Source organism: Gopherus flavomarginatus, chromosome 2 (assembly GCF_025201925.1).
Source record: "Gopherus flavomarginatus isolate rGopFla2 chromosome 2, rGopFla2.mat.asm, whole genome shotgun sequence".
Classification (NCBI taxonomy): Eukaryota; Metazoa; Chordata; order Testudines; family Testudinidae; genus Gopherus; species Gopherus flavomarginatus.
This window is the reverse complement of record NC_066618.1, coordinates 280541520-280566824: the sequence shown is the minus strand read 5'-3', so window position 1 is coordinate 280566824 and position 25305 is coordinate 280541520. Positions and strand designations below refer to the sequence as shown.

General features: G+C 43.5%; 1 protein-coding gene and 1 pseudogene across 1 annotated transcript in view; both read right to left on the bottom strand.

Annotated features, from left to right (window-relative positions):
• Nucleotides 1–363: 363 nt before the first annotated feature.
• Nucleotides 364–553, bottom strand: LOC127046034 (uncharacterized; annotated as a pseudogene).
• Nucleotides 554–6078: 5525 nt separating this feature from the next.
• SQLE (squalene epoxidase) overlaps nucleotides 6079–25305 on the bottom strand; it is a 34299-nt gene continuing 15072 nt past the window's right edge. Inside the window, exons 8-12 of the mRNA XM_050940955.1 lie at nucleotides 12961–13056; nucleotides 12263–12405; nucleotides 9708–9804; nucleotides 9167–9254; nucleotides 6079–7978 (exon numbers count right to left, since the gene is read on the bottom strand). Coding sequence (XP_050796912.1) covers nucleotides 7786–7978; nucleotides 9167–9254; nucleotides 9708–9804; nucleotides 12263–12405; nucleotides 12961–13056 — 617 coding nt within the window. The 3' untranslated portion in view covers nucleotides 6079–7785. The remainder of the gene's footprint in view (nucleotides 7979–9166; nucleotides 9255–9707; nucleotides 9805–12262; nucleotides 12406–12960; nucleotides 13057–25305) is intronic.

Below are 25305 nucleotides of genomic sequence, written 5' to 3'. Positions count from 1 at the left end.
TGCTTCCAGCATGGAGGACAATTGACAGGCACCATGGGGAGAAGCATTGTCAGACTCAGTGAAGGAAGGAGAAAAAGCTATTCAGATGAAGCAGAAGAAGCAAGAGATAAAAGACCACCTTTTTATGGGAAACCTGCTGATTGCAGAGACGAGGAGCAAGGACAGCATGGAGACACAGTAATGTGCACAAAGAAAGCTCTTCTCTGAAGCCTGCTGATAGATACCACCCAGTCACACAACAGCTGAAAGCAGACAGAGCATTTCACTGCTGAGAACTCAGCACACCAAAGCCACAAGGAGCACAGCTCCCAGGGGGGAACACCCACCCTTTTCTTCACACCCAACAGAACAAGTTCAAAGCTAACCACTCAGACTGTGTTTCCTTCTCCTGCTCTTCTCAGGAAGAGCAAGACACTCTTCTACAGCACTCTCAGCCATTGTTATGCTCAGAAAGAAACACTACAGTTCCTCATTGTGGTTAGCAAGGCCAGGCTTTGACAACCACCCTTCTCCAGTCACCAACAAAAAAAATGATCCCTGAAAGCACAACCTTAACCAATGCTCTGCCGGATAGTCACAGACCATCCCGGCGCATTGTCCTCTAACTGGTGGGTGCTACAATTTGGCCTTCCCGAGAAAGAGAGCGCTACCAGAAGCCCCTCGTGAACAGATCCTGGCTCTCAAGTCTGCCCTCCATGGGCCCCTTCCCTAGGCTGCCTATCAAAGCAAAGATGCTCAAAGTAGCCATCCCCTGTCATTTGCATAAACTGAAGACACAGACAGGCCACTCAACCAATCTTCTCCCCGCTCCCTAAGACAACAATCCTCTAGCTGGCCAAGCCAAGAGCTCTCTTGAAACCACAGCCTATGCAGTTTTGGACACCCAGAGCACCTTTCTTTGGCACCAGAGACCAAACTGGAGAAAGTCAGCGGTGGGGAGCCGGGCTCCGCAACGAGGGGTGTTTCCTGAACCCCAGGGCCAGTCTTACCATTCTTCAGGGAGCGGGAGCATTGACATGCTATTTTATCAAACCACTCAATAGTTTTTTCAGGTCCTTATTTTTGGTAAACACTAACACTTTCTGCAATTGTGTCTTGAAGTTCTGAGCCTGAAGGAGTCTCGCAGTGTAAAACACAAAACACCCACATACGGTGGAGATTGGAAAAATCAAATCACATTAATATCACGGTATGATCGGCCCTCAAGGAGACGCTGCCTGCCTATTTCTTTGCGTCCGTTTAGCGCCGCGCTGACTTTAATCGCTCAATCAATCACCCACTGATAGAGAAGGTAAGCTAAGAAGGTAAATTTTCGCTCAAAACTGCAGATCTATGCCTGAATACCAACAAGAAAATCAGTGCTTCGAACTTTTCAAGACAAGTAAAGACGGGAGCCAAGAGGATGCATTGCGCTGCAAGTACGGCAGCGTTGAGGTCAGCGCTCGCGATGACCGAATAAAGGAGCATGTCAAAAGCAAGCAACACGAGAAGCTTAAAGAAGAAAGTGAGCTTTAGGATAAACAGTCAATATGAGGAGCTTTCAGTGGGCCTTTAGCCAAAGAGAGCCCAGAGCACGAGCGTGTCAATAACTTTGGGCACGCTCTTTGTTTCCTCGGACAGTCACCGTTAATTGCCGAGGGGGGCGGCCTCTTAGTGACTTTGTGCAATAGTGTCCAGCAGCAAAAACCCTTCCTAATGCGGACAACCTGATTCGTAAGGCTCTGAAAGATAATGATGAGTAGCAAAGCTGATGCAAGGAATGGATGGAGATGTGGCATCTAGTCTGATTTTTCAGGAGTCTCCCGATGCTTTGGGCCTTCCAAGTCTTGGCCGTCAGTTACTGTTGGTTGATTTCAAAGTCAGAAAGCCTGGGTGCTTTTGTGCTGAGGAGACATTCGTTCCCGCTGCTCACAAGTGTTTTGTCGCCGCAGCCATAACTAACAGGGTTGAGATGTACCAGCTATATTGGCCACAACTGATACAACTTCTGCATCCTACAGGGACAAGTTTGCCTGGGACGTTAAACTCACTCAGAAGCCGGAGCTGCTGCCCATTATCTGTCCTGCTCATCTGGTTTATGTTGCGCTCTCAGCATCTACTGCTACAGAGGAAATGAAAGAAGTTCAGTCTTGCATCATTGGATTCAGGGCCATTTTCCAGCAGGCCAACAATTTGAAGGCCTTGTTTTACACAGAGCCAGACTAGTGCAAAGGCCCGTGTTGTGCCACGTGGGTGAAAAAGCTTGTGTTTTCCTGCCATCATGTAAATGACACGTTGACTGTGCTAATGTGTCTCGTTGACAGGGCCGGTTCAAGGATGTTTCGCACCATAGACAAAACTTCCACCTTGCGCCCTCCTCCGCCCCGCCTTGATGTGCTCCGGCAGTGGCAACTCCCTCCCCCGCACGGCAGCTCTCCTCCTCCTCCCTTAGGCACCCCCTGTCCCGCAGCAGCTCTCCCCCTATCCTGTGGTGCCCCCTTGATCCGGACCAGAGAAGGAGTGGTTTGGGGCAGAATCTCAGCAGCACACCGTTGCTGCCAGTGATGGTGTTGACCTCTGTCTTTGGCAGTTTTGACTATGGAGGCTTGTCGGAATGGCACTGTCAACAAGAAGTGGTAGCATATTTCAGAATAATATGGGGACTTTAAGAGAGGAGGAGGAAAGACATTAATTCTGGAATCTTACATCCCTATGTCCAGTTCTGATTTCTAAGACATCTTGGCAACCAGTCAACTTTCTGTAATGAATATCCTGAGCTTTTCTTTGGAGGATTTAGGCGACGTGTCTGTGACTTGGATTATAGTCTCAAAGTATGATTTTGTGAATGGAGAGAACAGCACTTGCTGATTTGCAATGCTCATTTGTAGGATGAGATCAAATACATTTTTCTCCCCATCAAACCAACCTCTTAGTCTCTTGGCCTTAGGTATGGACTCTTTTCTCCCATGAAACAATCTCTCTCTAGTTGCCATTACAACAAGGGAGTTGGGGGCTGGATGAGAATAGAAGCACTCAGGACTTTGCACCGGAACATAGTTTCATTTGTCAGTACACTTCCCTGTTGGAAGTAAGGAAGCACGGGTATCCCACAATCTTTGCAGGTGTGACGGTGCCACCCATAAGGCTTTATAGAAATATGCTTTTGGATGTATATATATATAACATAACTAGAATGTGTTTTATGCTACATATGCCATGTAACATCTCTGTAAAGGTTATGATCTACTGAATCTATTAATCCTATTTGTATGCATGTATCATTTTTGTATTTGAAGTTATAAATATTGGCTACATACTTGTTTGATTCTACGTAGGCTGTAGTGAAGCAGTTGGTCAGCTTCCTGAGAAAAGACTATTCTTTCTCAATCAAGAAACACTTAGGCCAACAATGAGCTTGAAGACACCAATCCACATCTAGGCTTTCCTAGGAATGTGTCTTGGCTGGTAAGGAACTCAGTCATGTGTGGACATGTGATTTGCCCAGGTGACTCCAAAACTCCATTTTGTAGCTGGACTTTGCATAAGAGAGAGGAAGGGATCTCCACCCACAAGAGAAAGTCTATTTAAGCCTGTGAGAGACCCCTCCATTTTGTCTTCAAATGGCTGAAAGAGAGAACCTCTCCACTCCCAAAGATACCTGAAGGAAACTGGAACAAAGGACAGTGACTGATTGCTGGACCCAGACTAAACGGAGATTAGTCTGTAAAAAGAAGCATTCTGGAACTGGTGAGGATCTTATCTGTATTCAGTTTCTTACTGTATTAGACACAATTTGCATGTTTTATTTTACTTAGTAGTTCTCTTTGTTCTGCCTGTCACTACTTGGAACCACTTAAATCCTACTTTCTGTATTTAATAAAAATCATTTTACTTATTAACTCAGAGTATGTGTTAATATCTGGGTGAGCAAACAGCCATGCATCTCTCTCTATCAGTGTTGTAGAGAGAGAATAATTTTACGAGTTTACCCTGTATAAAGCTTACCCTGTATAAGCTTTATAGAGGGTAAAACGGATTTATTTGTGGTTTGGACCCCATTGGGAATTGGGCATCTGAGTGTTGAAGACAAGAACACTTCTGTGAGCTGCTTTCAGGCAAGCCTACAGCTGTTAGGGGACGTGATTCCGACCTGGGTCTGAGTTTGCAGCAGGCTAGTGATTCTGGCTCAAACGTGATTCTGGGATGCATTAACAGGTGTGTTGTAAACAAGACACGAGAAGTCATTCTTCCACTTTACTCTGCACTGGTTAGGCCTCAACTGGAGTATTGTGTCCAGTTCTGGGCACCGCATTTCAAGAAAGATGTGGAGAAATTGGAGAGGGTCCAGAGAAGAGCAACAAGAATGATTAAAGGTCTTGAGAACATGACCTATGAAGGAAGGCTGAAGGAATTGGGTTTGTTTAGTTTGGAAAAGAGAAGACTGAGAGGGGACATGATAGCAGTTTTCAGGTATCTAAAAGGGTGTCATCAGGAGGAGGGAGAAAACTTGTTCACCTTAGCCTCCAATGATAGAACAAGAAGCAATGGGCTTAAACTGCAGCAAGGGAGATTTAAGTTGGACATTAGGAAAAAGTTCCTAACTGTCAGGGTAGTTAAACACTGGAATAGATTGCCTAGGGAAGTTGTGGAATCTCCATCTCTGGAGATATTTAAGAGTAGGTTAGATAAATGTCTATTAGGGATGGTCTAGACAGTATTTGGTCCTGCCATGAGGGCAGAGAACTGGACTCGATGACCTCTCGAGGTCCCTTCCAGTTCTAGAGTCTATGAGTCTATGAGTCTATAAACCAGGCAGGGAACTGAAGTCCCAAACTGACAGGGCAGGAAAGCAGGAGCAGAGGTGGTCTTGGCACATCTGGTGGCAGCTCCCAAGGTGGGTTCTGTGATCCAACCTGTCACAGCGGGTTCCAATAGTACTTCATTTATAGGGAGAGCTACCTTTTCTGGGGCCAAGGACTGCAGAATGTCCATCAACTTGTGTGTATTTTCCTGCACAAACTCAGCCTGAATGCCCAAGATTGAAGCCATTTGCCTCAGAAGATCCTGATGTGATTTAAAATCCTCAGACCCCAGAGAAAGACTCTGATATGAGTTTCAGCCTGATACCCCTCAGGTGCTTTGGCAATTCTGAAAGGATGTTGGTTAAACCTACAGGATGAAAAATCCTGATCCTGTTGAAGGCAATGGCAAAACTTATATTGCCTTCAATGGGGCCAGGATTTCACCCAGGAAGTGGGATTTTCCAAAGTGCTCAGGAGAAGGAGGGGTAGGGCAGTATGGGTCCCTGGTGTCCCTTGATGGCGGATACCATGCTTAAAGGGGAGCTTCCTGTGTGCAGGTTTGAGTGTGGGTGGAGCTCATTCTTGTAGTAAAACTTCCATTTACTTCAATGGGAGAAAAGTCAGGCCATGAGTGACTGCTTAAATTTAACACATAGCTTCAAAAAGGGGAGCTGCAAGTGCAGAGTTATGCCCTTTCTGTATCAAGTCAAAATTGCATGCAAAACTGAAATTACTTTTGGATTTTGAAATCTAGATAAGATCTCTTCCACTTTTCTCATAGGATAGTTCTAGTATTTGATGATCTAACGTGAAACCTTTTATTTATATGAACCTTTATTATAGCAACTACATTGTTTAGCCTGAGTTTGCTGAGCATCTAATATAACCATGCAAATAAGTTCAGCTTTTACTTTCAGGTGGCAGCAGGATGCTATGTGGTGCTTGTATTTTTAGTAGCACACTGGAGTCTATGTCACTGTTATGTATTTTAAATAGATCCCAGTTCAACACCTCATCATGTTTGTTCAAAAATGTTTTGTATCTTGTTCTGTAGACAAATTATATGTCCATTTAATCAAGTTACATTTGCAAGTTGCTCTTCAACACAAGCACACACAGGATTTACTGTTCCCCTATTACAAATTCTAATGAGTAGTATTTGTCCTTTGGTATCCGTCCTTAGATCCAGACTCAGAAAGGTACTTAAACACGTGTGTAACTTTAAGCATGTTAGTGGTCCCTGCTAAATCAGTGCCTTACAACATTCATTACCCAGAGAAAGTGACAAATCTACAAATGAACAATAAGTATCATAACTTTATTTAACTTAGTTAGCTGGGGGTGCATATTTGGCTCAGGATCTTTAGGCCCTGGTTTACAGGGGATTGATTGCAAAGAATATTTATATATAAAACATACATTAAGAATACATTAAACCAATCCATAATATTTCAAAAATTAGACTCCACAAATTATGAAAACACTTTAAATATAAATGCTGTAAACTTTGAATACCCTTAAAGTGGCATCGTTTAATTTTTATATATAATGGGATTTGAAAATATTACTGTTTTCCCTTTGAGTAAAGTTATCAGTTATTAAAGTAGCAATGTTTAATTTCAATAGGGAATGAAGAGTGAAATTGGTTAGAAAAATATACCTATTTCTGTTTTCACTTGAAAAAAAAGTTATTTGAAATATTTATAAAATAAAGTATTAAAAGTCTCTCCATAAATATTTTTCAAAGTCCAACAGAAAAGTTGATTATGTTTATATACAGCTATGTAATCTGTCATTTTTTTTTAAAGATACATACTCAATTTTTTGTAAATTGTAGAGGAAAAAAGAGTGATCTGTCATTACTTTCCAACCTGTTGGCAGTGCTGATAAAAGGGTTTTTAGGTGAGCCAAAAAGAAAGAGCCATCCAGTATGCATAACACAGTCAAAAGAAAGGTAGGGCCAAAACAAAAAAAAACAGCAGAGGAAAGGACATTATTAAAGGTAACATTGAGAGGAATATTGTCAGTAAAAGGCATTACATTTTTTTGGTCACGTGCAATAACTTGTAGAAGAAAAACAAAAACCAAGTATTAAAAAGGACACTTTTGAAGTCTCTTTCATGCGTTTTTAAATAATCTTTACTACTATTTTTAATATCCACTTGGAATAGGTCCTGGCTGATTTTTTTTTTTTTGGTGTGTACAACTTGTAGCTATACTTCTGTTAAATGGTCAGTATTTGTTAACTTCTGTTGCACAAGCAAAATGAAAGGTAAGTCTTTTAAATAAAGTGAGATGTGGAACTGGAAGAAGGTAGCTTGAATGAAATACAGAGTTGTTAAACAAATTGTGATCTGGTAACCTCTTGCATAAAGTAATTCTAGTGAAGAGAATGATTTTTTTAAATTAGCTACTTAATATAGGATGACAATTGCAACAGTAAGGAAGTTTAAATATATGGTAATTTTTTAACCTGAAACCCCTTGACAGTGTCCTTTTAAGTGTCAGTAGATTGCTATTTTAATTGCAACTGAAATAAAATAGAGGCAAAGACTTTTAATGAAATAAATGAAAAATTTCTTACAATATTTCACAGTAATAAAGAAAACAAACAATCCATGGAAACATTGAAGGATGCAACAGCAAATGATTTAAACTGTTCACTCTGCATTTTATTAACATCATCAATATTATAGGTACATTCTATGCAATGGATAAAGTGAGGAAATTGTCCTCTGCCAGAAGTGGCACTTTCCTACCATATGTTAACAGTTAATTATGGTCCTTGTAAACAGTTAAGTCATTTTTAAATTTACATGGTAAAGGAACATATATTTACATATGTACATATACCCACAAGAATAAAATTAAGCCAAATCCTGAACAGGGGGTTGCACTTTAAACAGAAGTGAACATAATATAGTGTTGAACAGTACTTGTCCAAAAGACTGTAAAGGCTTGGTGAGTTTCACATAGTCTTCCTCCAATCAATTCCCTCTAATATTTAATAGACTATATACTTCATTTCAGAGCAAATAAGTGGAAATATTACAGAGCAAGCTCGGTAAAGTACAGCACCGCCACGGAAAAACGCTCGTGGCTTCATGATCCAGGACTCTGATTTAAAGCAAAAATAAACAGCATATAGCGCAACGGCAAAGAAGTGGCCAATCAGTACCATGGGTTTAGGAGATACGCTGTACAGACAGAAGAGAAAACACATTAATAAAGAGAAATTTGAAGCACTATAGAATTTTCAGTCTTACATATTAATTTAATAGATTTTTCTTAGCACACTACTAACATCTGTTTGATCTAAACAATCCCAGCCCTGCTGTCTACAGTGGAAGAATCTGGCATAACTTGGAGTTGCTGTGTGCTAAGTAATTCCTCCTACATCATTACCCTGATACACCATTGCCTCAGCTCCATTTCTGCTGCAGTCCTCATCTCTGCCTTTATCATTTCCCGTCTGGAGTATTTCAACTCCCTTCCTAATAGCCTCCGTAGATCCAGCTCTCTTGACTCCACTGAGGCCACGTCCAGACTAGGTATTAAAATCGATTTTAGATACGCAACTTCAGCTACGGGAATAATGTAGCTGAAGTCGAATTTCTAAAATCGAGGTACTCACCCGTCTGGACGGCACGGCATCGATGTCCGCGGCTCTCCGTGTCGATTCCGGAACTCCGTTCGGGTTGATGGAGTTCCGGAATCGATGTAAGCGTGCTCGGGGATCGAAACATCGCGTCCAGACTAGACGCGATATATCGATCCCCAAGCAATCGATTTTAACCCGCCGATGCCGCGGGTTAGTCTGGACGTGCGCTGAGCGAGGAATGCAGCAGCCCTCTTTCTCATATGCTCAAAGAAGCACGGTCTATTGTTTTATCCATTTCAGGATACAGTTCAAAACTGTCCCATTTTAAATACCATCCAGACTCACACCAACCTTCTTCAAAGAACCTGCCTCTCTGTGCTCCCATCCCTGCTCCCTCCACTCATCTAGAACTGGCCTCTTCTGTAGCTTTACATAAACTCAGCTCTTGGTGAACGAATTGTGCCAGCTATCATCAAGTCTTCAACCATCCTGAACCTCTTTGTCTCACTGAAACTCTCATGCCCACGTATCTTACTTCCTCTCCAAACTGTTTTAGTGGAATCTTCTAACTGTTCAGCATTTTGGGACACCACTTTATATGAAAGGCATAAAACAAAATAAGGACCAATCCTAAAGAGGTTTGCTAGTGTGGACCCTTCTGTCCATGCAGTTGTCCACTCAGGGTCAGCAAGGGTCTGCATTAGTGGACGGCAATCCATTAACTATGGTCTATGCTAGTTTCTGATACAGTACAGTAGGTGTTTCGATATTTTATATAACTTACACAGATAGCAATCCAACTGGACCCGAGACACACTCTCCCCCAAGTTTGAAGTAATGGAAACATGCTTGCCTTAGTAGATGCAAGGAATCTAGAAAAGGAATTAAAAATATCTTCAGTAACTACTAAAACCACCTAAAACCAAATAAAGCTGTGATCCAAAGTCTACTGAAGTTAATGGGAGTCATTCATTGATTTCAATGGGCTTTGGATTGGGCCTTACTATTTAAGTAAAGAATAACCTTACAAAACACTTACTAGTCTGTGAGTACTACATTCAGGCACCACAAATATGTTTTTTAAACGGAATTCCTTATACCAATTGTCCCTGGGCTGTTTGCTGAGACATTATCAGCAAAATGTCAGCTCACACCAGACACCAGCACTACTCACAGTTATGGAGGCATAGTCTAACACTGACAAGTATTTCTAAAATCTTTTGAAAATTATAAATGCAATACATGCTCATGCATGAAAATACACAGAGAGTGTACTTATTTAATAAGTTGCAATTAATTACAGAAGTTCTCTTAAATGTACTTACCATCTCTGGCAGCAAACAGTTCATAAAGGGCCTGAGCAAGAACATTCACTACAAAAGAATGAGATTTTTTTCTTGACCAGTAAAATGTCTTTTTTGCCTGTAAAGGTAAAAAAAAAAAAATCTTTATATCAGGGCACAGGAAGATACTCTTTTCTTTCTAAAAAGGTATAGTGCTACTGTATTATCTTCCTACAGATTTTGTACACTTTTTCTATTTAAAGGTCAAAATCTGTCTCAACTATAATATTGACATCAGCCTGTTTAAAAGCCAATTAGATCTCTTCTTCCCCCATTCTGCTGTAGCCAATAGGATAATAAAATCATGGAACTTTGATATGGAAGAGACCTGTTACATCATAAGGTCTATCCCCCTGCCAACCCCTATAATATCTCTTGAAATAGAGAAGAAACAGGAAAAATGTTCTAACTAATGGGGCTTTCATTATTTCCTTGGAAGACTATATCCTATAGTATACACACGGTTTTTTCAGATATTCATCCATTCCTCCCAGTTATACCCCACTTTCCCATTTAATAATTGCTCTCCATCCTGGGTATTTACCCCTCCAAATATTTGTAAATTCTTATTCTTCCCTCTTTTACACATTGATCTGCCAAACTAAACATTGTTTAACTGGCCACGCTAAAAATTTTGTACTGTTTTGAATGAGTCTACTATTTTAAATATAATTTCCCTCTTATAAACCTATTTCAAAGCCCATTGAAATCAATGGTGTCTTTCAATTGACTTCAATAGGCTTTGGATTAGTCTTTATATAGGTATGGAATGTATAGCTTAAAATGGTAGACTCTTTCAAAACAGTAGAACTATGCCCACCACCACTTTTTGATTCTTTCCTCTACAGGTACTCTTGCTGGACCTAATTTGTGTACATTTTTCTGAACTGAAAACAATATTTACTGTGCATAACAACAGTTTAGGAGCAAGTGAAGAAGAATATCACATTCAACTGATACTGAAGAGTGTATTTAGAGATGTAGGGTAAAAGTTTCAAAAGCACCTTGGTGACTAGCAACTTTGAAAATCGATGGGATTTAAGCTGTGAAGTACCTGTCACTTTTGAAAAATATATCCATGAACGCTTTGAAAAATATACCCCTTACATAGTGGGGTAAGATCTTCTACAAGGGTGTGACTGTTAAAGCACACAAATGGGTCTGTGTAGATTCTGCTGTTGTGGTTAACCATAGTGCTGCCTGAAATAGCACTATTTTAAAGCACACAAGGGGTTCTTTAGTGTGCACCAATAGGGTCTACAGAGACCAATTAATGTGCAACATCTTAGTGTGCTTTAGAAATCTCACTTCTGTAGAGCTCATTACCCCACCATATACACAAGCTCTTAGTTTGTGAGATCTGACTAGATCACAGCATGAAGTGGCACATAAAGGATGCTGGCAAAACCAATTATTAATCATGTTTATTGCAGCAGTGCCTAAAGACCAATCTCAAATGAGACCTCATTGTGTGAGGCACTGTCCAAACACAGACAATCCCTGATCCAAGGTGCTTGCAATCTAAATAGACAAGACAAAAACAGGATGGGGAAATGGGATATAATACACAAGCAGAGCGAACAATGTGATGGCGGCAAACTTCAAGTTAATGTCACATTTGTTTGCAGTGGATTTGGTTAGAAGAGGAGAAGCTAAAAAATGGAAAACATGAAGGGAGAGAAGATGCTGAAGGAAGAAGGGTGAAGGGCAAAGGAAAAGAGGGTAAGAGGGGCAGGCACAGAGCAATGCTGAGGTGAAGAGACTGAGGGAGGGGAAGGGGAAGGAATGGAGCAAATAGCCAATTACCACAGGACAGTAAAAGTCCAGTCAAACATTTTAGAAACTTCTCTAAGTGTCCAAAAGGTCCTTGATCTGGCTTCTTCTGCAACTGCTCCTACCAGCTACAGTCTCTGGCTGATTCCTCTCTGTAGTTTCTTCCCCACTCCCACCCACATGCTACATAGCAAGAAGAGTGGGGAACAGAGGCACCACCTGGGTCTTAATTTCCTCAGAATGGATGAGGGAGGGAGTGTCTACCCTGCCTGGTTCTGAATTTAGATAGGGAGGGAGGGATGGCCCCAGTTGGGCCCCATTTTATCCCTCCTGCCATCCACAGCAGTTTAATGATTCACAAGAACATTGAAAAACAGCTTTCACTAGATGAGCAAAGAACTATTAATTGCTCCACCCCGAAGTTGGAAGAAATTTTAAGTAAGTGAAAGAAATTGCATAAACACAAGCCTAGGCATGTCCCAGAAATAGGGTTGCCAACAGTCCCTTATTAGAAGGGACATCCTTTATGTCTTCATCTCTATACAACAAGATCCGAAGTTGCTGAGTGCTGCAAAAAGCAGCAAGAAATACCTCAGGAGAATGTGGGTGAGTGCTGCTTATTTATTAATTATTATTATTGATGACAGCAACATTAGAAGGGGTGGGGCAGACGCGCTAAGAAAACAGTCCCTTATTTTTGAAATAGGTTGGCAACGCTACTCAGAAAGCACAATTATAATTCTAACCTCAAAATAATGTCTCACCTGAAGAACAGCAGAATCCTCATAAAGATCTGGAATATCCTGGAGCAAGTGTCTCCATATTTTAATATCATTCAAAACAACACTCATTCCTCCACCTGTCAGAGGGTGCCTCATGTTATATGCATCTCCCAAAAGAAGAACACCTAGGTGGGAGAAAAATGATAATGGCATAGAACACATGCCAAGTACCCCATTTTAGAAATCAAAACTTTTCTTTCTCTATCAATTTTGCTAAGCCTTAGCAAAGAAAGCATTGCAGTTTGAAAACTACATAGATTCCACACAGCAGCTTAAAATCACAGTGTAGAATGCATCTGAACAACTTAAAGCTTGGAAATGTTTTGTTTTTTTTAAACAGACAGGTTATAAAAATTTCTTCATACTTTCCTTTAAAAAATAAGCCACCTTTGACAGATAACAAGCATGAAAAACCATCAGCCTGAAACTGACTTTAAAAAAGATACGTTTTAAAATAGGGGTTTAAAATGGACCAATCAACAAGCTTAATTCTAGTGTCACTATCAATATGCTGTTTATAGGTGCCAAACACACACACAACTGTTTTTTAAAGTACCATTTTCACAAAAGATAAAACAAACTTGACTGGGAAAGTAGCACTGACAACAAACAAAAATATTTCTAAATTTGTTTAATGGTCATTAATCCTATAATTCTAAATATTTTTGTTCTTACTCTACCTGGTTTGTTAACAGGTGATGGAGGTAGGAAGCTTGCTGGCATGGTCCTCAAACGATCATTTTGAACTGCTATTAGGAATGGTTCCTTTAGGTGCTCTGCAGTAACAAAACTCTATTTAGTTACATTACTTATAAGAAGTCAAATAATTTGCACAGAACTACTCATAACCAGTTCTCAGAGATGTAACTCTTCAGAGTTACCTGTGTTACATATGGAAACTGAACAAACTACTGTTTGATATTATGGTATCTATTAGTAACATAAAATTAGGGTCCAATGCTGTAAACTCTGCAATGGCTCAATCCTGCGATATGCTGAATGCCCTCAATTGCAGCTGACTTTTATTGCGAGTAAAGGATGCTCAGCACCTCATAGGATCCATACACAGGTATGAACATAAATTGGAGCTCATCATATATAAGGCTTGCAGCATCAGGCACTTAGTTTGCAGAGGGGAGGAAAACTGAAAAGAACAAACAATAATTCTGGCATTTTAATCAGAATGAGCACACTAAACTTGTACATTTAGCTGTTGTTTTCAAATGACCTTACCACGTTCCCATTATAAATCAGTGGCAAAACTCACAATAACTTTGGTAAAGCAGGATCTGGACCTAGAACAGTTACCATGGCAAAACATCAGTGAAACTCTAAGACAGGAAAAGAAAGGGCACAATAAGTTGCCTCCTTCAATATGGTCACTCAAAATAGTTTTCAAATCAGCCAAAAGAAGACCCATTTCAGAGAGACTGATAAATTATTCCTGCTCTACCTTACCCAGCAGCAGCCTAAGCTGTCTCTAGATATATTTCATTTCTGCATATTTTAAGATTTCCCCAAGTATTTAAATGAGAAAACCACTTAAATCTGCACCCTTAATACATTTCAATTCCACGTTGAATGTAAGAACATAAGAATGGCCATACTGGGTCAGACCAAAGGTCCATCTAGCCCAGTATCCTGTCTTTCAACAGTGGGCAATGCCAGGTGCCCCAGAGACAATGTACAGAACAGGTAATCATCAAGTGATCCATCCCCTGTCGCCCATTCCCAGCTTCTGGCAAACAGAGGCTAGGGACACCATCCTTCCCATCTTGGCTAATAGCCATTGATGGACCTATCCCTCCATGAACTTATCTAGTTCTTTTTTGAACCCTGTTATAGTCTTGGCCTTCACAACACCCTCTGGCAAAAAGTTCCAAAAGTTGACTGTGCATTGTGTGGAAAAAATACTTCCTTTGGTTTGTTTTAAATCTGCTGCTTATTCATTTCAGTTGGTGATCCCTAGTTCTTGTGTTATGAGAAGGAGTAAATAACACTTCCTTATTTACTTTCTCCAGTCATGATTTTATAGACCTCTATCATAGCCCCCCATTAGTCGTCTCTTTTCCAAGCTGAAACATCTCAGTCTTACTAATCTCTCCTCATATGGCATCCGCTCCATACCCCTAATAATTTTTGTTGGCCTTTTCTGAGCCTTTTCCAACTTCAATATATCTTTTTTGAGATGGGGCAACCACATCTGCACAAAGTATTTAAGGAGTGGGCATAACGTGGATTTATATAGAGGCAATATGGTATTTTCTGTCTTATTATCTATCCCTTTCTTAATGAAGCCAAATTTTTTACTCCCGCTGCACAGTGAGTGGATGTTTTCAGAGAATTATCCACAATGATTCCGAGATATCTTTCTTGAGTGATAACAGCTAATTTAGACCCCATCATTCTATATGTATAGTTGGGATTATGTTTTCCAATGTGCATTACTTTGCATTGATCAACATTGACTTTTATCTGCCATTTTGTTGCCCAGTCACCAAGTTTTGAGAGATCCTTTTGTAGCTCTTCGCAGTCTGCCTGGGACTTAACTATCTTGAGTAGTTTTGTATCATCTGCAAATTTTGCCACATCACTGTTTACCCCTTTTTCCAGATCATTTATGAATATGTTGAATAGGACTGGTCCCAGTACAGACCCCTGGGGGACACCACTATTTACCTCTCTCCATTTTGAAAACTGACCATTTATTCCTACCCTTTGTTTCCTATCTTTTAACCAGTTACCAATCCATGAAAGGTTCTTCCCTCTTACCCATGACAACTTAATTTACATAAGAGCCTTTGGTGAGGGACCTTGTCAGAGGTTCTCTAAAAATCTAAATACACTGTATCCCCCTTGTCCACTGCTTGTTGACCCTCTCAAAGAATTCTAGTAGAGTGGTGAGACATGATTTCCCTTTACAAAAACCATGTTGACTCTTCCCCAGCAAATTTTCTTCATCTATGTGTCTGACAATTTTGCTCTTTACTATACTTTCAACCAGTTTGCCAGGTACTGAAGTCAGGCTTATTGGCCTGTAATTGCCGGGGTCACCTCTGGAGCCCTTTTTAAAAATTGGTGTCACATAGCTATCCTCCAGTCAACCTCCAGCTGATTTAAATGATAGGTTACAGACTACAGTTAAGTATAAGAGGGGTAGCCGTGTTAGTCTGGATCTGTAAAAAGCGACAAAGAGTCCTGTGGCACCTTACAAACTAACAGACATACTGGAGTATAAGCTTTCATTGGTGAATACCTACTTCGTCATCAATTTCACCAAAAACTCAAAAGGTAATAACAAAATGTTTTTAAGTACATCAGAAGCAGGAAGCCTGCTAAACAACTGGTGGGGCCTCTGGATGATAGAGATACAAAAGGAGCACTTAAAGATGATAAAGTCATTGCGGAGAAACTAAATTAATTCTTTGCTTCAGTCTTCATGGCTGAGGATGTTAGGGAGATTCCCAAACCTGAGTCGTCCTTTGTAGGTGACAAATCCGAGGAATTGTCACAGATTGAAGTGACATTAGATGAGGTTTTGGAATTATTTGATAAGCTTAACAGTAACAAGTCACCGGGACCAGATGGCATTCACCCAAGAGTTCTGAAAGAACTCAAATGTGAAATTGCGGAACTATTAACTATGGTTTGTAACCTGTCCTTTAAATCAGCTTCTGTACCCAATGACTGGAAGACAGCAAATGTAACATCAGTATTTAAAAAGGGCTCTAGAGGTGATCCCAGCAATTACAGACCGGTAAGCCTACATCGGTACCGGGCAAAATAGCTGAAATAATAATAAAGAATAAAATTATCAGACACATAGAAGAACATAAATTGTTGGGCAAAAGTCAACATGGTTTCTGTAAAGGGAAATCATGTCTTACTAATCTATTAGAGTTCTTTGAAGGGGTCAACAAACATGTGGACAAGGGGGATCCAGTGGACATAGTGTACTTAGATTTCCAGAAAGCCTTTGACAAGGTCCCTCACCAAAGGCTCTTACATAAATTAAGTTGTCATGGATAAGAGGGAAGATCCTTTCATGGATTGAGATCTGGTTAAAAGGCAGGGAACAAAGGGTGGGAATAAATGGTAAATTTTCAGAATGGAGATGGGTAACTAGTGGTGTTCCCCAAGGGTCAGTCCTAGGACCAATCCTATTTAAGAGTGGTAGCCGTGTTAGTCTGTATCGGCAAAAACAATGATGAGTCCTTGTGGCACCTTAGAGACTAACAAATTTATTTGAGTATAAGCTTTCATGGACTAGAACCCACTTCATCGGATGCATAAAGTGAAAAATACAGGAGCAGGTATAAATACATGAAGGGATGGGGGTTTGCTTTACCAAGTGTGAGGTCAGTCTAATGAAATAAATCAGTTAACAGCAGGATATCAAGGAAGGAAAAATAACTTTTGAAGTGGTAAGTATCAAACTTTATACCATCTGATTAGGCCTGAATAAACACTCGGAGTGGCTGGGTCATTACAAAACCTAAACTTAATTTCCCCAATACTAAATTTCTCCCTACTGTTACTCACAACCTTCTTGTCGACTGTCTGTAATGGGCCACTCTCTTACCACTTCAGAAGTTATTTTTCCTCCCTTGATATCGTGCTGTTAATTGATTTATCTCATTAGACTGACCTCACACTTGGTAAAGCAACACCCATCCTTTCATGTATTTATACCTGCTCCTGTATTTTTCACTTCATGCATCCGATGAAGTGGGTTCTAGTCCAGGAAAGCTTATGCCCAAATAAATTTGTTAATCCTATTTAACTTATTCATAAATGATCTGGAGAAAGGGGGTAAACAGTGAGGTGGCAAAGTTTGCAGATGATACTAAACTGCTAAAGATAGTTAAGACCAAAGCAGACTGTGAAGAACTTCAAAAACATCTCAGAAAACTAAGTGACTGGGCAACAAAATGGCAAATGAAATTTAATGTGGATAAATGTAAAGCAATGCATATTGGAAAAAATAACCCCAACTATACATACAATCTGATGGGGGCTAATTTAGCTACAATTAATCAGGAAAGAGACCTTGGAGTCACTGCGGATAGTTCTCTGAAGACGTCAACGCAGTGTGCAGTGGCAGTCAAAAAAGCAAACAGGATGTTAGGAATCATTAAAAAAGGGATAGAGAATAAGATGGAGAATATCTTATTGCCCTTATATAAATCCATGGTACGTCCACATCTTGAATACTGCGTACAGATGTGGTCTCTTCATCTCAAAAAAGATATATTGGCATTACAAAAGGTTCAGAGAAGGGCAACTAAAATGATCAGGGGTTTGAAACGGGTCCCATATGAGGAAAGATTAAAAAGGCTAGGACTTTTCAGCTTGGAAAAGAGGAGACTGGAGGGGCGGGGGGAATATGATAGAGGTATATAAAATCATGAGCTGTGTGGAGAAAATGAGTAAGGAAAAGTTATTTACTTGTTCCCATAATTTAAGAACTAGGGGCCACCAAATAAAATTAATGGGCAGTAGGTTTAAAACAAATAAAAGGAAGTTCTTCTTCACACAGCGCACAGTCAACCTGTGGAACTCCTTGCCTGAGGAGGTTTTGAAAGCTAGGACTATATCAGAGTTTAAAAGAGAATTAGATAAATTCATGGAGGTTAAGTCCATTAATGGCTATTATCCAGGATGGGTAAGGAATGGTGTCTCTAGCCTCTGTTTGTCAGAGGATGGAGATGGATGGCAGGAGAGAGATCACTTGATCATTACCTCTTAGGTTCACTCCCTCTGGCATTGGCCGTTGGCAGACAGGTTATTGGGCTTGATGGATCTTTGGTCTGACCCAGTATGGCCATTTTTATGTTCTTATGTTGAGTTCCTTCAGAACTCTTGGGTGAATACCATCTGGTCCTGGTGACTTATTACTGTTTAGTTTATCAATTTGTTCCAAAACCGCCTCTAATGTCATCTCAATCTGGGACAGTTCCTCAGTTTTGTCACCTAAAAAGAATGACTCAGGTTTGGGAATCTCCATCACATCCTCAACCATGAAGACCGATGCAAAGAATTCATTTAGTTTCTCCACAATGGCCTTATCATCCTTGAGTACTCCTTTAGCATCTCAGTCGTCCAGTGGCCCTACTGGTTGTTTAGCAGGCTTTCTGCTTCTGATGTACTTTAATTTTTTTTGCTATTACTTTTTGAGTCTTTGGCTAGCTGTTCTTCAAATTCTTTTTTGGCCTTCTTAATTATATTTTTACATTTCATTTGCCAGAGTTTATGCTTCTTTCTATTTTCCTCATTAAGATTTAACTTCTACTTTTTAAAGGATGCATTTTTGCCTCTCATTGCTTCTTTTACTTTGTTGTTTAGCCATGGTGGCTCTTTTTTGGTTCTCTTACTATGTTTTTTAATTTGGGGTGTATATTTAAGTTGAGCCTCTATTATGGTGTCTTTTAAAAAAGTTTCCATGCAGCTTGCAGGGATTTCACTTTTGGTGCTGCACCTTTTAATTTCTGTTTAACTAATCTCCTCATTTTTGTGTAGTTCCCCTTTATGAAATTAAATATTACAGTGTTGGGCCACTGTGGTGTTTCCCCGCCACAGGGATGTTAAATTTAATTATATTATGGTCGCTATTACCAAGCAGTCCAGCTATATTCAGCTCTTGGGCCTGATAAAATCAAGAATGGCCTCTCCTCTTGTGTGTTCCAGGACTAGCTGCTCCAAAAGCAGTCATTTAAGGTGTCAAGAAATTTTATCTCTGCATCCCTTCCTGAGGTGATATGTACCCAGTCAATATGGGGTTAGTTGAAATACCCCATTATTTTTGAGTTTTTTATTTCAATAGCCTCTCTAATCTCCCTGAACATTTCACAGTCGCTATCACCATCCTGGTCAGGTGGTGTGCAATATATCCTTACTGCTATATTCTTATTATTCAAGCATGGAATTACTACCCATAGAGATTCTATGGTACAGTTTGGTTCATTTAAGATTTTTACTTCATTTGATTCTACACTTTCGTTTCACATATAGTGCCACTCTGCCACTGGCAGGACCAGTTCTGTCCTTCTGATACATTTTGTATCCTGGTATTACTGTGTCCCACTGATTATCCCCATTCCACCAAGTTTCCGTGATGCCTGTTACATCAATATCCTCATTTTATATGAGGCACTCTAGTTCATCTGTCTTATTATTTAGACTTTTAGCATTGGTATATAACCACTTTAAAAACTTGTCACTTTTTAGCTGTCTGCCATTACATGATGTAATTGAATGTTGTGTTTACATATAGACGCTGTATAATGGTTTATTACAGCAATTCCCAACTTTTTTGCCTGCATGACCCCATTTTAAGACTTACTTATTCCACCACTCCAGACAGCAGCAAAATAATATGGGCTTGCAGCATGACCTCACCAGTACAGTGTTCTACAAAATGACATCTTCCATGCAGCATGGAAGACGGTTACTCACCTTTGTAACTGTTGTTCTTCGAGATGTGTTGCTCATATCCATTCCAATTAGGTGTGTGCGCGCCGCGTGCACGTCCGTCGGAAGATTTTTACCCTAGCAACACTCGGTGGGTCGGCTGGGCGAATCCTGGCATGGAGCCCCTATGGCACCGAATATATACCCTTGCCGTCCCGTCCACTCCTCAGTTCCTTCTTGCCGGCTACTCCGACAGCGGGGAAGGAGGGCGGGTTTTGGAATGGATATGAGCAACACATCTCGAAGAACAACAGTTACAAAGGTGAGTAACCATCTTTTCTTCTTCGAGTGCTTGCTCATATCCATTCCAATTAGGTGAATCCCAAGCCTTACCTAGGCGGTGGGGTCGGACTGAGATACTGCAGCGTGTAGAACCGCAGAGCCGAAGGCTGCGTCCTCTCTGGATTGTTGCACCAGGGCATAATGGGAAGTGAAGGTATGTACTGAAGACCACGTAGCTGCTCGACATATCTCCTGGATGGGTACTCGAGCTAGGAAGGCGGCCGATGAGGCCTGAGCCCTGGTAGAATGAGCAGTAATATGTCCCGGAGAGACATGAGCTAGATCATAGCAAGTACGGATGCACGCCGTTACTCATGACGAAATTCTCTGAGAAGAGATGGGTAGGCCTTTCATCCGATCTGCCACTGCCACAAAAAGTTGGGGCGTTTTGAGGAAGGGTCTCATTCGGTCAATGTAGAAGGTGAGCGCCCTACGGACGTCGAGGGAATGCAACTGCTGTTCTCTACAAGATGTATGCGGTTTGGAAAAGAAGACCGGGAGGAATATGTCCTGGTTGAGATGGAAGGCCAAGACTACTTTAGGGAGGAACGCTGGATGTGGACGTAACTGCACCTTGTCTTTGTGGAACACCGTGTATGGTGGGTCCACCATCAGAGCCCAAAGCTCAGAGACTCTCCTAGCCGCTGTGATGGCCACAAGGAAAGCTGTTTCCCATGACAAATACAGGAGTGAGCAGGTTGCCAAGGGCTCGAATGGAGGAGTCATAAGTCTTGTCAGGACCAAGTTGAGGTCCCAGGAAGGGGCGAGGCGTCGTACTAGGGGGTATAGACACTCCAAACCTTTGAGGAACCTCGAGACCATAGGGTGGGAGAAGACAGAGTAAGTACCTTCTCCAGGGTGGAAAGTAGAAATAGCTGCCAAGTGCACTCGCAATGAAGAGATAGCGAGGCCTTGCTGTTTAAGATACCAGAGGTAGTCCAATATAGTGGGAATGGGAACCTCCGCTGGTGTTACATTTAGTGTTTGACACCAGCAAGAAAATTGCTTCCACTTGGCCAAGTACGTAGACTGGGTGGAAGGTTTCCTGCTACCCAGGAGTACCTCTTGCACTGGGGCAGAGCAACGTAACTCCGACTGGGTTAACCATGCAGGAGCCATGCTGTGAGATGGAGGGATTGCAGGTCCGGGTGGTGAAGCCTGCCGTGGTCCTGCGTTATAAGATCCTGATGCAGGGGCAGAGGGATTGGGTTGGCTATCGAGTGGTCCAGCAACGTGGTGTACCAGTGCTGTCGGGGCCACGCAGGGGCGATCAGGATCAGGCGAGCTCTGTCCCTGCGGAGCTTTAAAAGAATCCTGTGCACCAGTGGGAAGGGAGGAAAGGCGAACAGCAGCTGGTTCTTCCATGAGATTAGGAAGGCATCCGATATCGAGCCCGGGGCTAGACTTTGGAAGGAGCAGAACTTCTGGCACTTCCTGTGGTCGCGGGAAGCGAAGCGGTCTATATGGGGAAAGCCCCACTTCTGGAAGATGGAATGCAGAACGTCCTGGCGAAGCGACCACTCGTGAGACTGAAAAAATCTGCTGAGATGGTCTGCCAGGGTGTTCCGGACTCCCGGGAGGAACGATGCTACATGGTCTATCGAGTGAGCTATGCAAAACTCCCACAATTGGATCACCTCCTGACAAAGAAGGGAGGATCGAGTCCCTCCCTGCTTGTTTATGTAGTGCATGGCCGTTGTGTTGTCGGTAAGCACTGAAACACAACGACCTTGCAGATGTTGTAGGAACGTCTGGCATGCCAGGTGGACTGCTCTCAGCTCCCGGACGTTTATGTGCAATGCTAGCTCTTGAGATGACCAGAGGCCTTGCGTGTGACGATGGTCTAGATGAGCCCCCAGCCGAGAGACGACACGTCTGTCGTTAGGGATACCGAGGGCTGCCTCAGATGGAACGGCAGTCCTGCACAAACCAGGGAGGGTGTTAGCCACCAGTTGAGGGAGTCTAAGATGCTCTGAGGAATGGTGATCACCATGTCTATGGTATCTCTGGCTGGATGGTACAATGAGGCGAGCCAGGTTTGAAGGGGACGCATGTGTAGTTTTGCATGCTTGGTTACAAAGGTACATGCGGCCATGTGACCAAGGAGGCTCAGACAGGTGCGAGCCGAGGTGGTCGGAAAGATTTGGAGGCTTTTTATAACAGAGACTAGTGCCTGAAACCAGGGCAGTGGCAGGCAGGCTTTTGCGAGTTTGGAGTCCAGAATGGCCCCAATGAATTCTATTCTTTGAGTGGGCACGAGAGTAGACTTCTCTAGATTGATCATCGGGCCCAGTCTCTCGAATAGGTCCGTGATGATGGCTACGTGCCGGGTGACCTGGGCCTCGGAGGTCCCTCGAATAAGCCAGTCACCTAGGTAAGGAAACACATGTATTCGCCGATGACGGAGGAAGGCGGCCACTACCGCCATGCACTTTGTAAAGATGCGAGGGGCCGTAGAGAGGCCAAATGGAAGGACCGCAAATTGGAAATGTTGGTGGTGCACCGTAAACCATAGGTACCGTCTGTGGGGGGGATAAATAGTGATACGGAAATATGCGTCCTTCATGTCGAGAGCAGCGTACCAGTCTCCGGGATCCAAGGAAGGGATAATGGTCCCCAGGGATACCATGCGGAACTTCAACTTCTTTAAAAACATGTTGAGTCCTCGCAGGTCCAGGATGGGTCGAAGACCTCCTTTCGCTTTGGGGATTAGGAAATATTGGGAGTAAAATCCCCTGCCCCTTAATTCCTCCGGTACCTCCTCTATAGCTCCGATCGAGAGGAGCGTGCGAACCTTTTGCCAGAGGAATTGCTCGTGAGAGGGGTCCCTGAAGAGGGATGGGGAGGGGGAGAAATAAATTGGAGGTGGTATCCAAATTCCACCGTGCGTAGGACCCAACGATCCGAGGTTAATTGGGACCACACAGGGAGGAAGGAGGAAAGGCGGTTGGAAAACAGAAGGGGATCCTGGGGAAAGACTGGTGCTCTGCTCTCGTGCGCACTTTCAAAAGTTCACTTTCGGGCCCATCACTGGTTTGGCGGGACCAGTATTGTGTCCGCCTTGGTATCCAGATTGTCGTTAGTGGTTCCTACGACCGCACCTTCTGCCAAAGTCTTGTCGCGATCTGGACGGGGGGTAAGGGCACTGAGGGTGGCTACGGGAGGACCTCCATTGGGTCTGTGGAGTGTGCATCCCAAGGGAACGCATGATCACCCGATTGTCCTTAAGACTCTGCAGCCTAGGGTCTGTTTTCTGGGAAAAAAGGTCCTGGCCTTCAAACGGCAGGTCCTGGATGGTGTGTTGCAGTTCAGGAGGTAGACCTGACACTTGCAGCCATGAGATCCTCCTCATCGTAATTCCCAAGGCCACGGTTCTGGCTGCCGAATCCGCAGCGTTGAGGGAGGCCTGCAGGGACGTCTGTGCCACTTTCTTTCCTTCCTCGAGAAGGGCTTGGAATTCCTGGCGGGAGTCTGGTGGGACCAGCTCAGTGAACTTACCCACCGACTGCCAGGTGTAATAATTATATCTACTGAGCAGGGCCTGTTGGTTCGCCACTCTGAGTTGGAGGCCCCCTGCCAAGTAGACTTTACATCCCAACAGGTCCATCCGTCTAGCCTCCCACGATTTTGGGGCGGGGGCTTGCTGGCCATGGCGTTCTCGCTCATTGATGGATTGAACCACCAAGGAGCACAGAGGAGGGTGGGTATATAGGTATTCATACTCTTTGGAGGGTACCATATACTTTCTTTCCACCCCTTTGGCAGTAGGAGGGATAGACGCCGGGGATTGCCAGATTGTGTCCGCCTTGGCCTGGATGGAGCATATAAATGGCAAAGCTACATGGGTTGGTGCATCCGCTGACAGTATGTCTATTACTGGGTCTTCAACCTCCGGGACCTCCTCCACCTGGAGATTGATATTTAAGGCGACTCGCCTCAAGAGGTCCTGGTGAGGTCGGAGGTCGATAGGGGGCGGGCCCAAGGAGGATGTATCGGCCACTGCCTTGTCGGGTGAAGAGGAGGATGACAGACCTGGCACCAGTGGTTCCTGTAGGGACTCTTGGTCCGGAGGTACGTCAGGGTCCGGGAGGACCTGAGGGTCTGGTGCCTGAGGAGAGTGATCTGTACCCGCTGGAGGGGGGCGGCTAACAGTGGCCTCCGGTGCGCGATGTTCCAACACGGCGGAACGTGATCGTACCGTGGGTTCGCCTTGGGCCTGGTGATATGCCCAAGGTGTTCAAAAGGACCACTGATGAGGATCTTGATCTGGACCATGAGCCTCATGGAGAGCCCGGCTGTGTGTCTCTGAGTCGGGACAGGCGGCACTATCAGCGTGCGATGACTCAGACGCGTGCCTCAATGGCCATGGTGAAGCGAAGGCCGTTTGAGGATAAGCCCTGTCTCTAGGGTACTGTATTTCGTGCCGCACCGGAGAGTGGTACCAGGATCCGTACCAGTACCGAGAGCGTGATCGGGACCTGCAACCGGCACGGTGCCGGGAGGTCGACCGGGATCTTGATGCCCTATGATGAGAGTGGCTGCGGTGCGAACGGTGCCGGGAGCTGGACCAGTGCCTGGGGTATCAGTCCGGTACGGAGTGGGACCTCGAGTGGTGCCGCGAGTGCGACCGGTACCGAGGAAGAGATCGGTACTGGGACTGCAAGCGGCGCCTGGATCTGGAGCGTTGGCGGGACCTCGATCTTGAGTGCTGTCTGCCTGAGGTGCCGATGGAAGGTGGTCTTACCATGGCAGGCTTGCCTGTCGATTGAATAACCCGCACCGGCGGTGCCGGGGGTTGAGGCAGGGTGGGCTCCGTTAACGCAATAAGTTCCCTCGCCGTAGCAAATGTCTCTGGGGTAGTGGGAACGAGAAGCTCTACCGAGGCATGTGCCGGGGAGCTGTCACGCACCGGACTCGACAGCTCTTGCATGGTCGGAATCAATGGTGCGGAGAAGATTGTCGGCGCTGCGGCAGTTAGTGGTACCGGGTGGCTTGACTTAGATTGCTGCTCAGACTGCGGTGCAGATAGTGGGGCCGCAGGAGCTTTAAGCTTCTTGGCACGCGGGGAGAGGGAGCGGTGCCGGGCCGGTTTCTGGGCCGGTGCCGAGTTGTCTTCGCAGTGCCGGCACTCTCCAGTGCTGATGAGGCACTTCTCCCCAGCACGGACTGTCCAGCAGCCGGTGCCGAAGGTGGAGGAGTGAGGGCTGCCTCCATTAGGAGCTGCTTAAGGCGAAAGTCAAGCTCCTTTTTCGTCCGCAGCTTGAACGATTTGC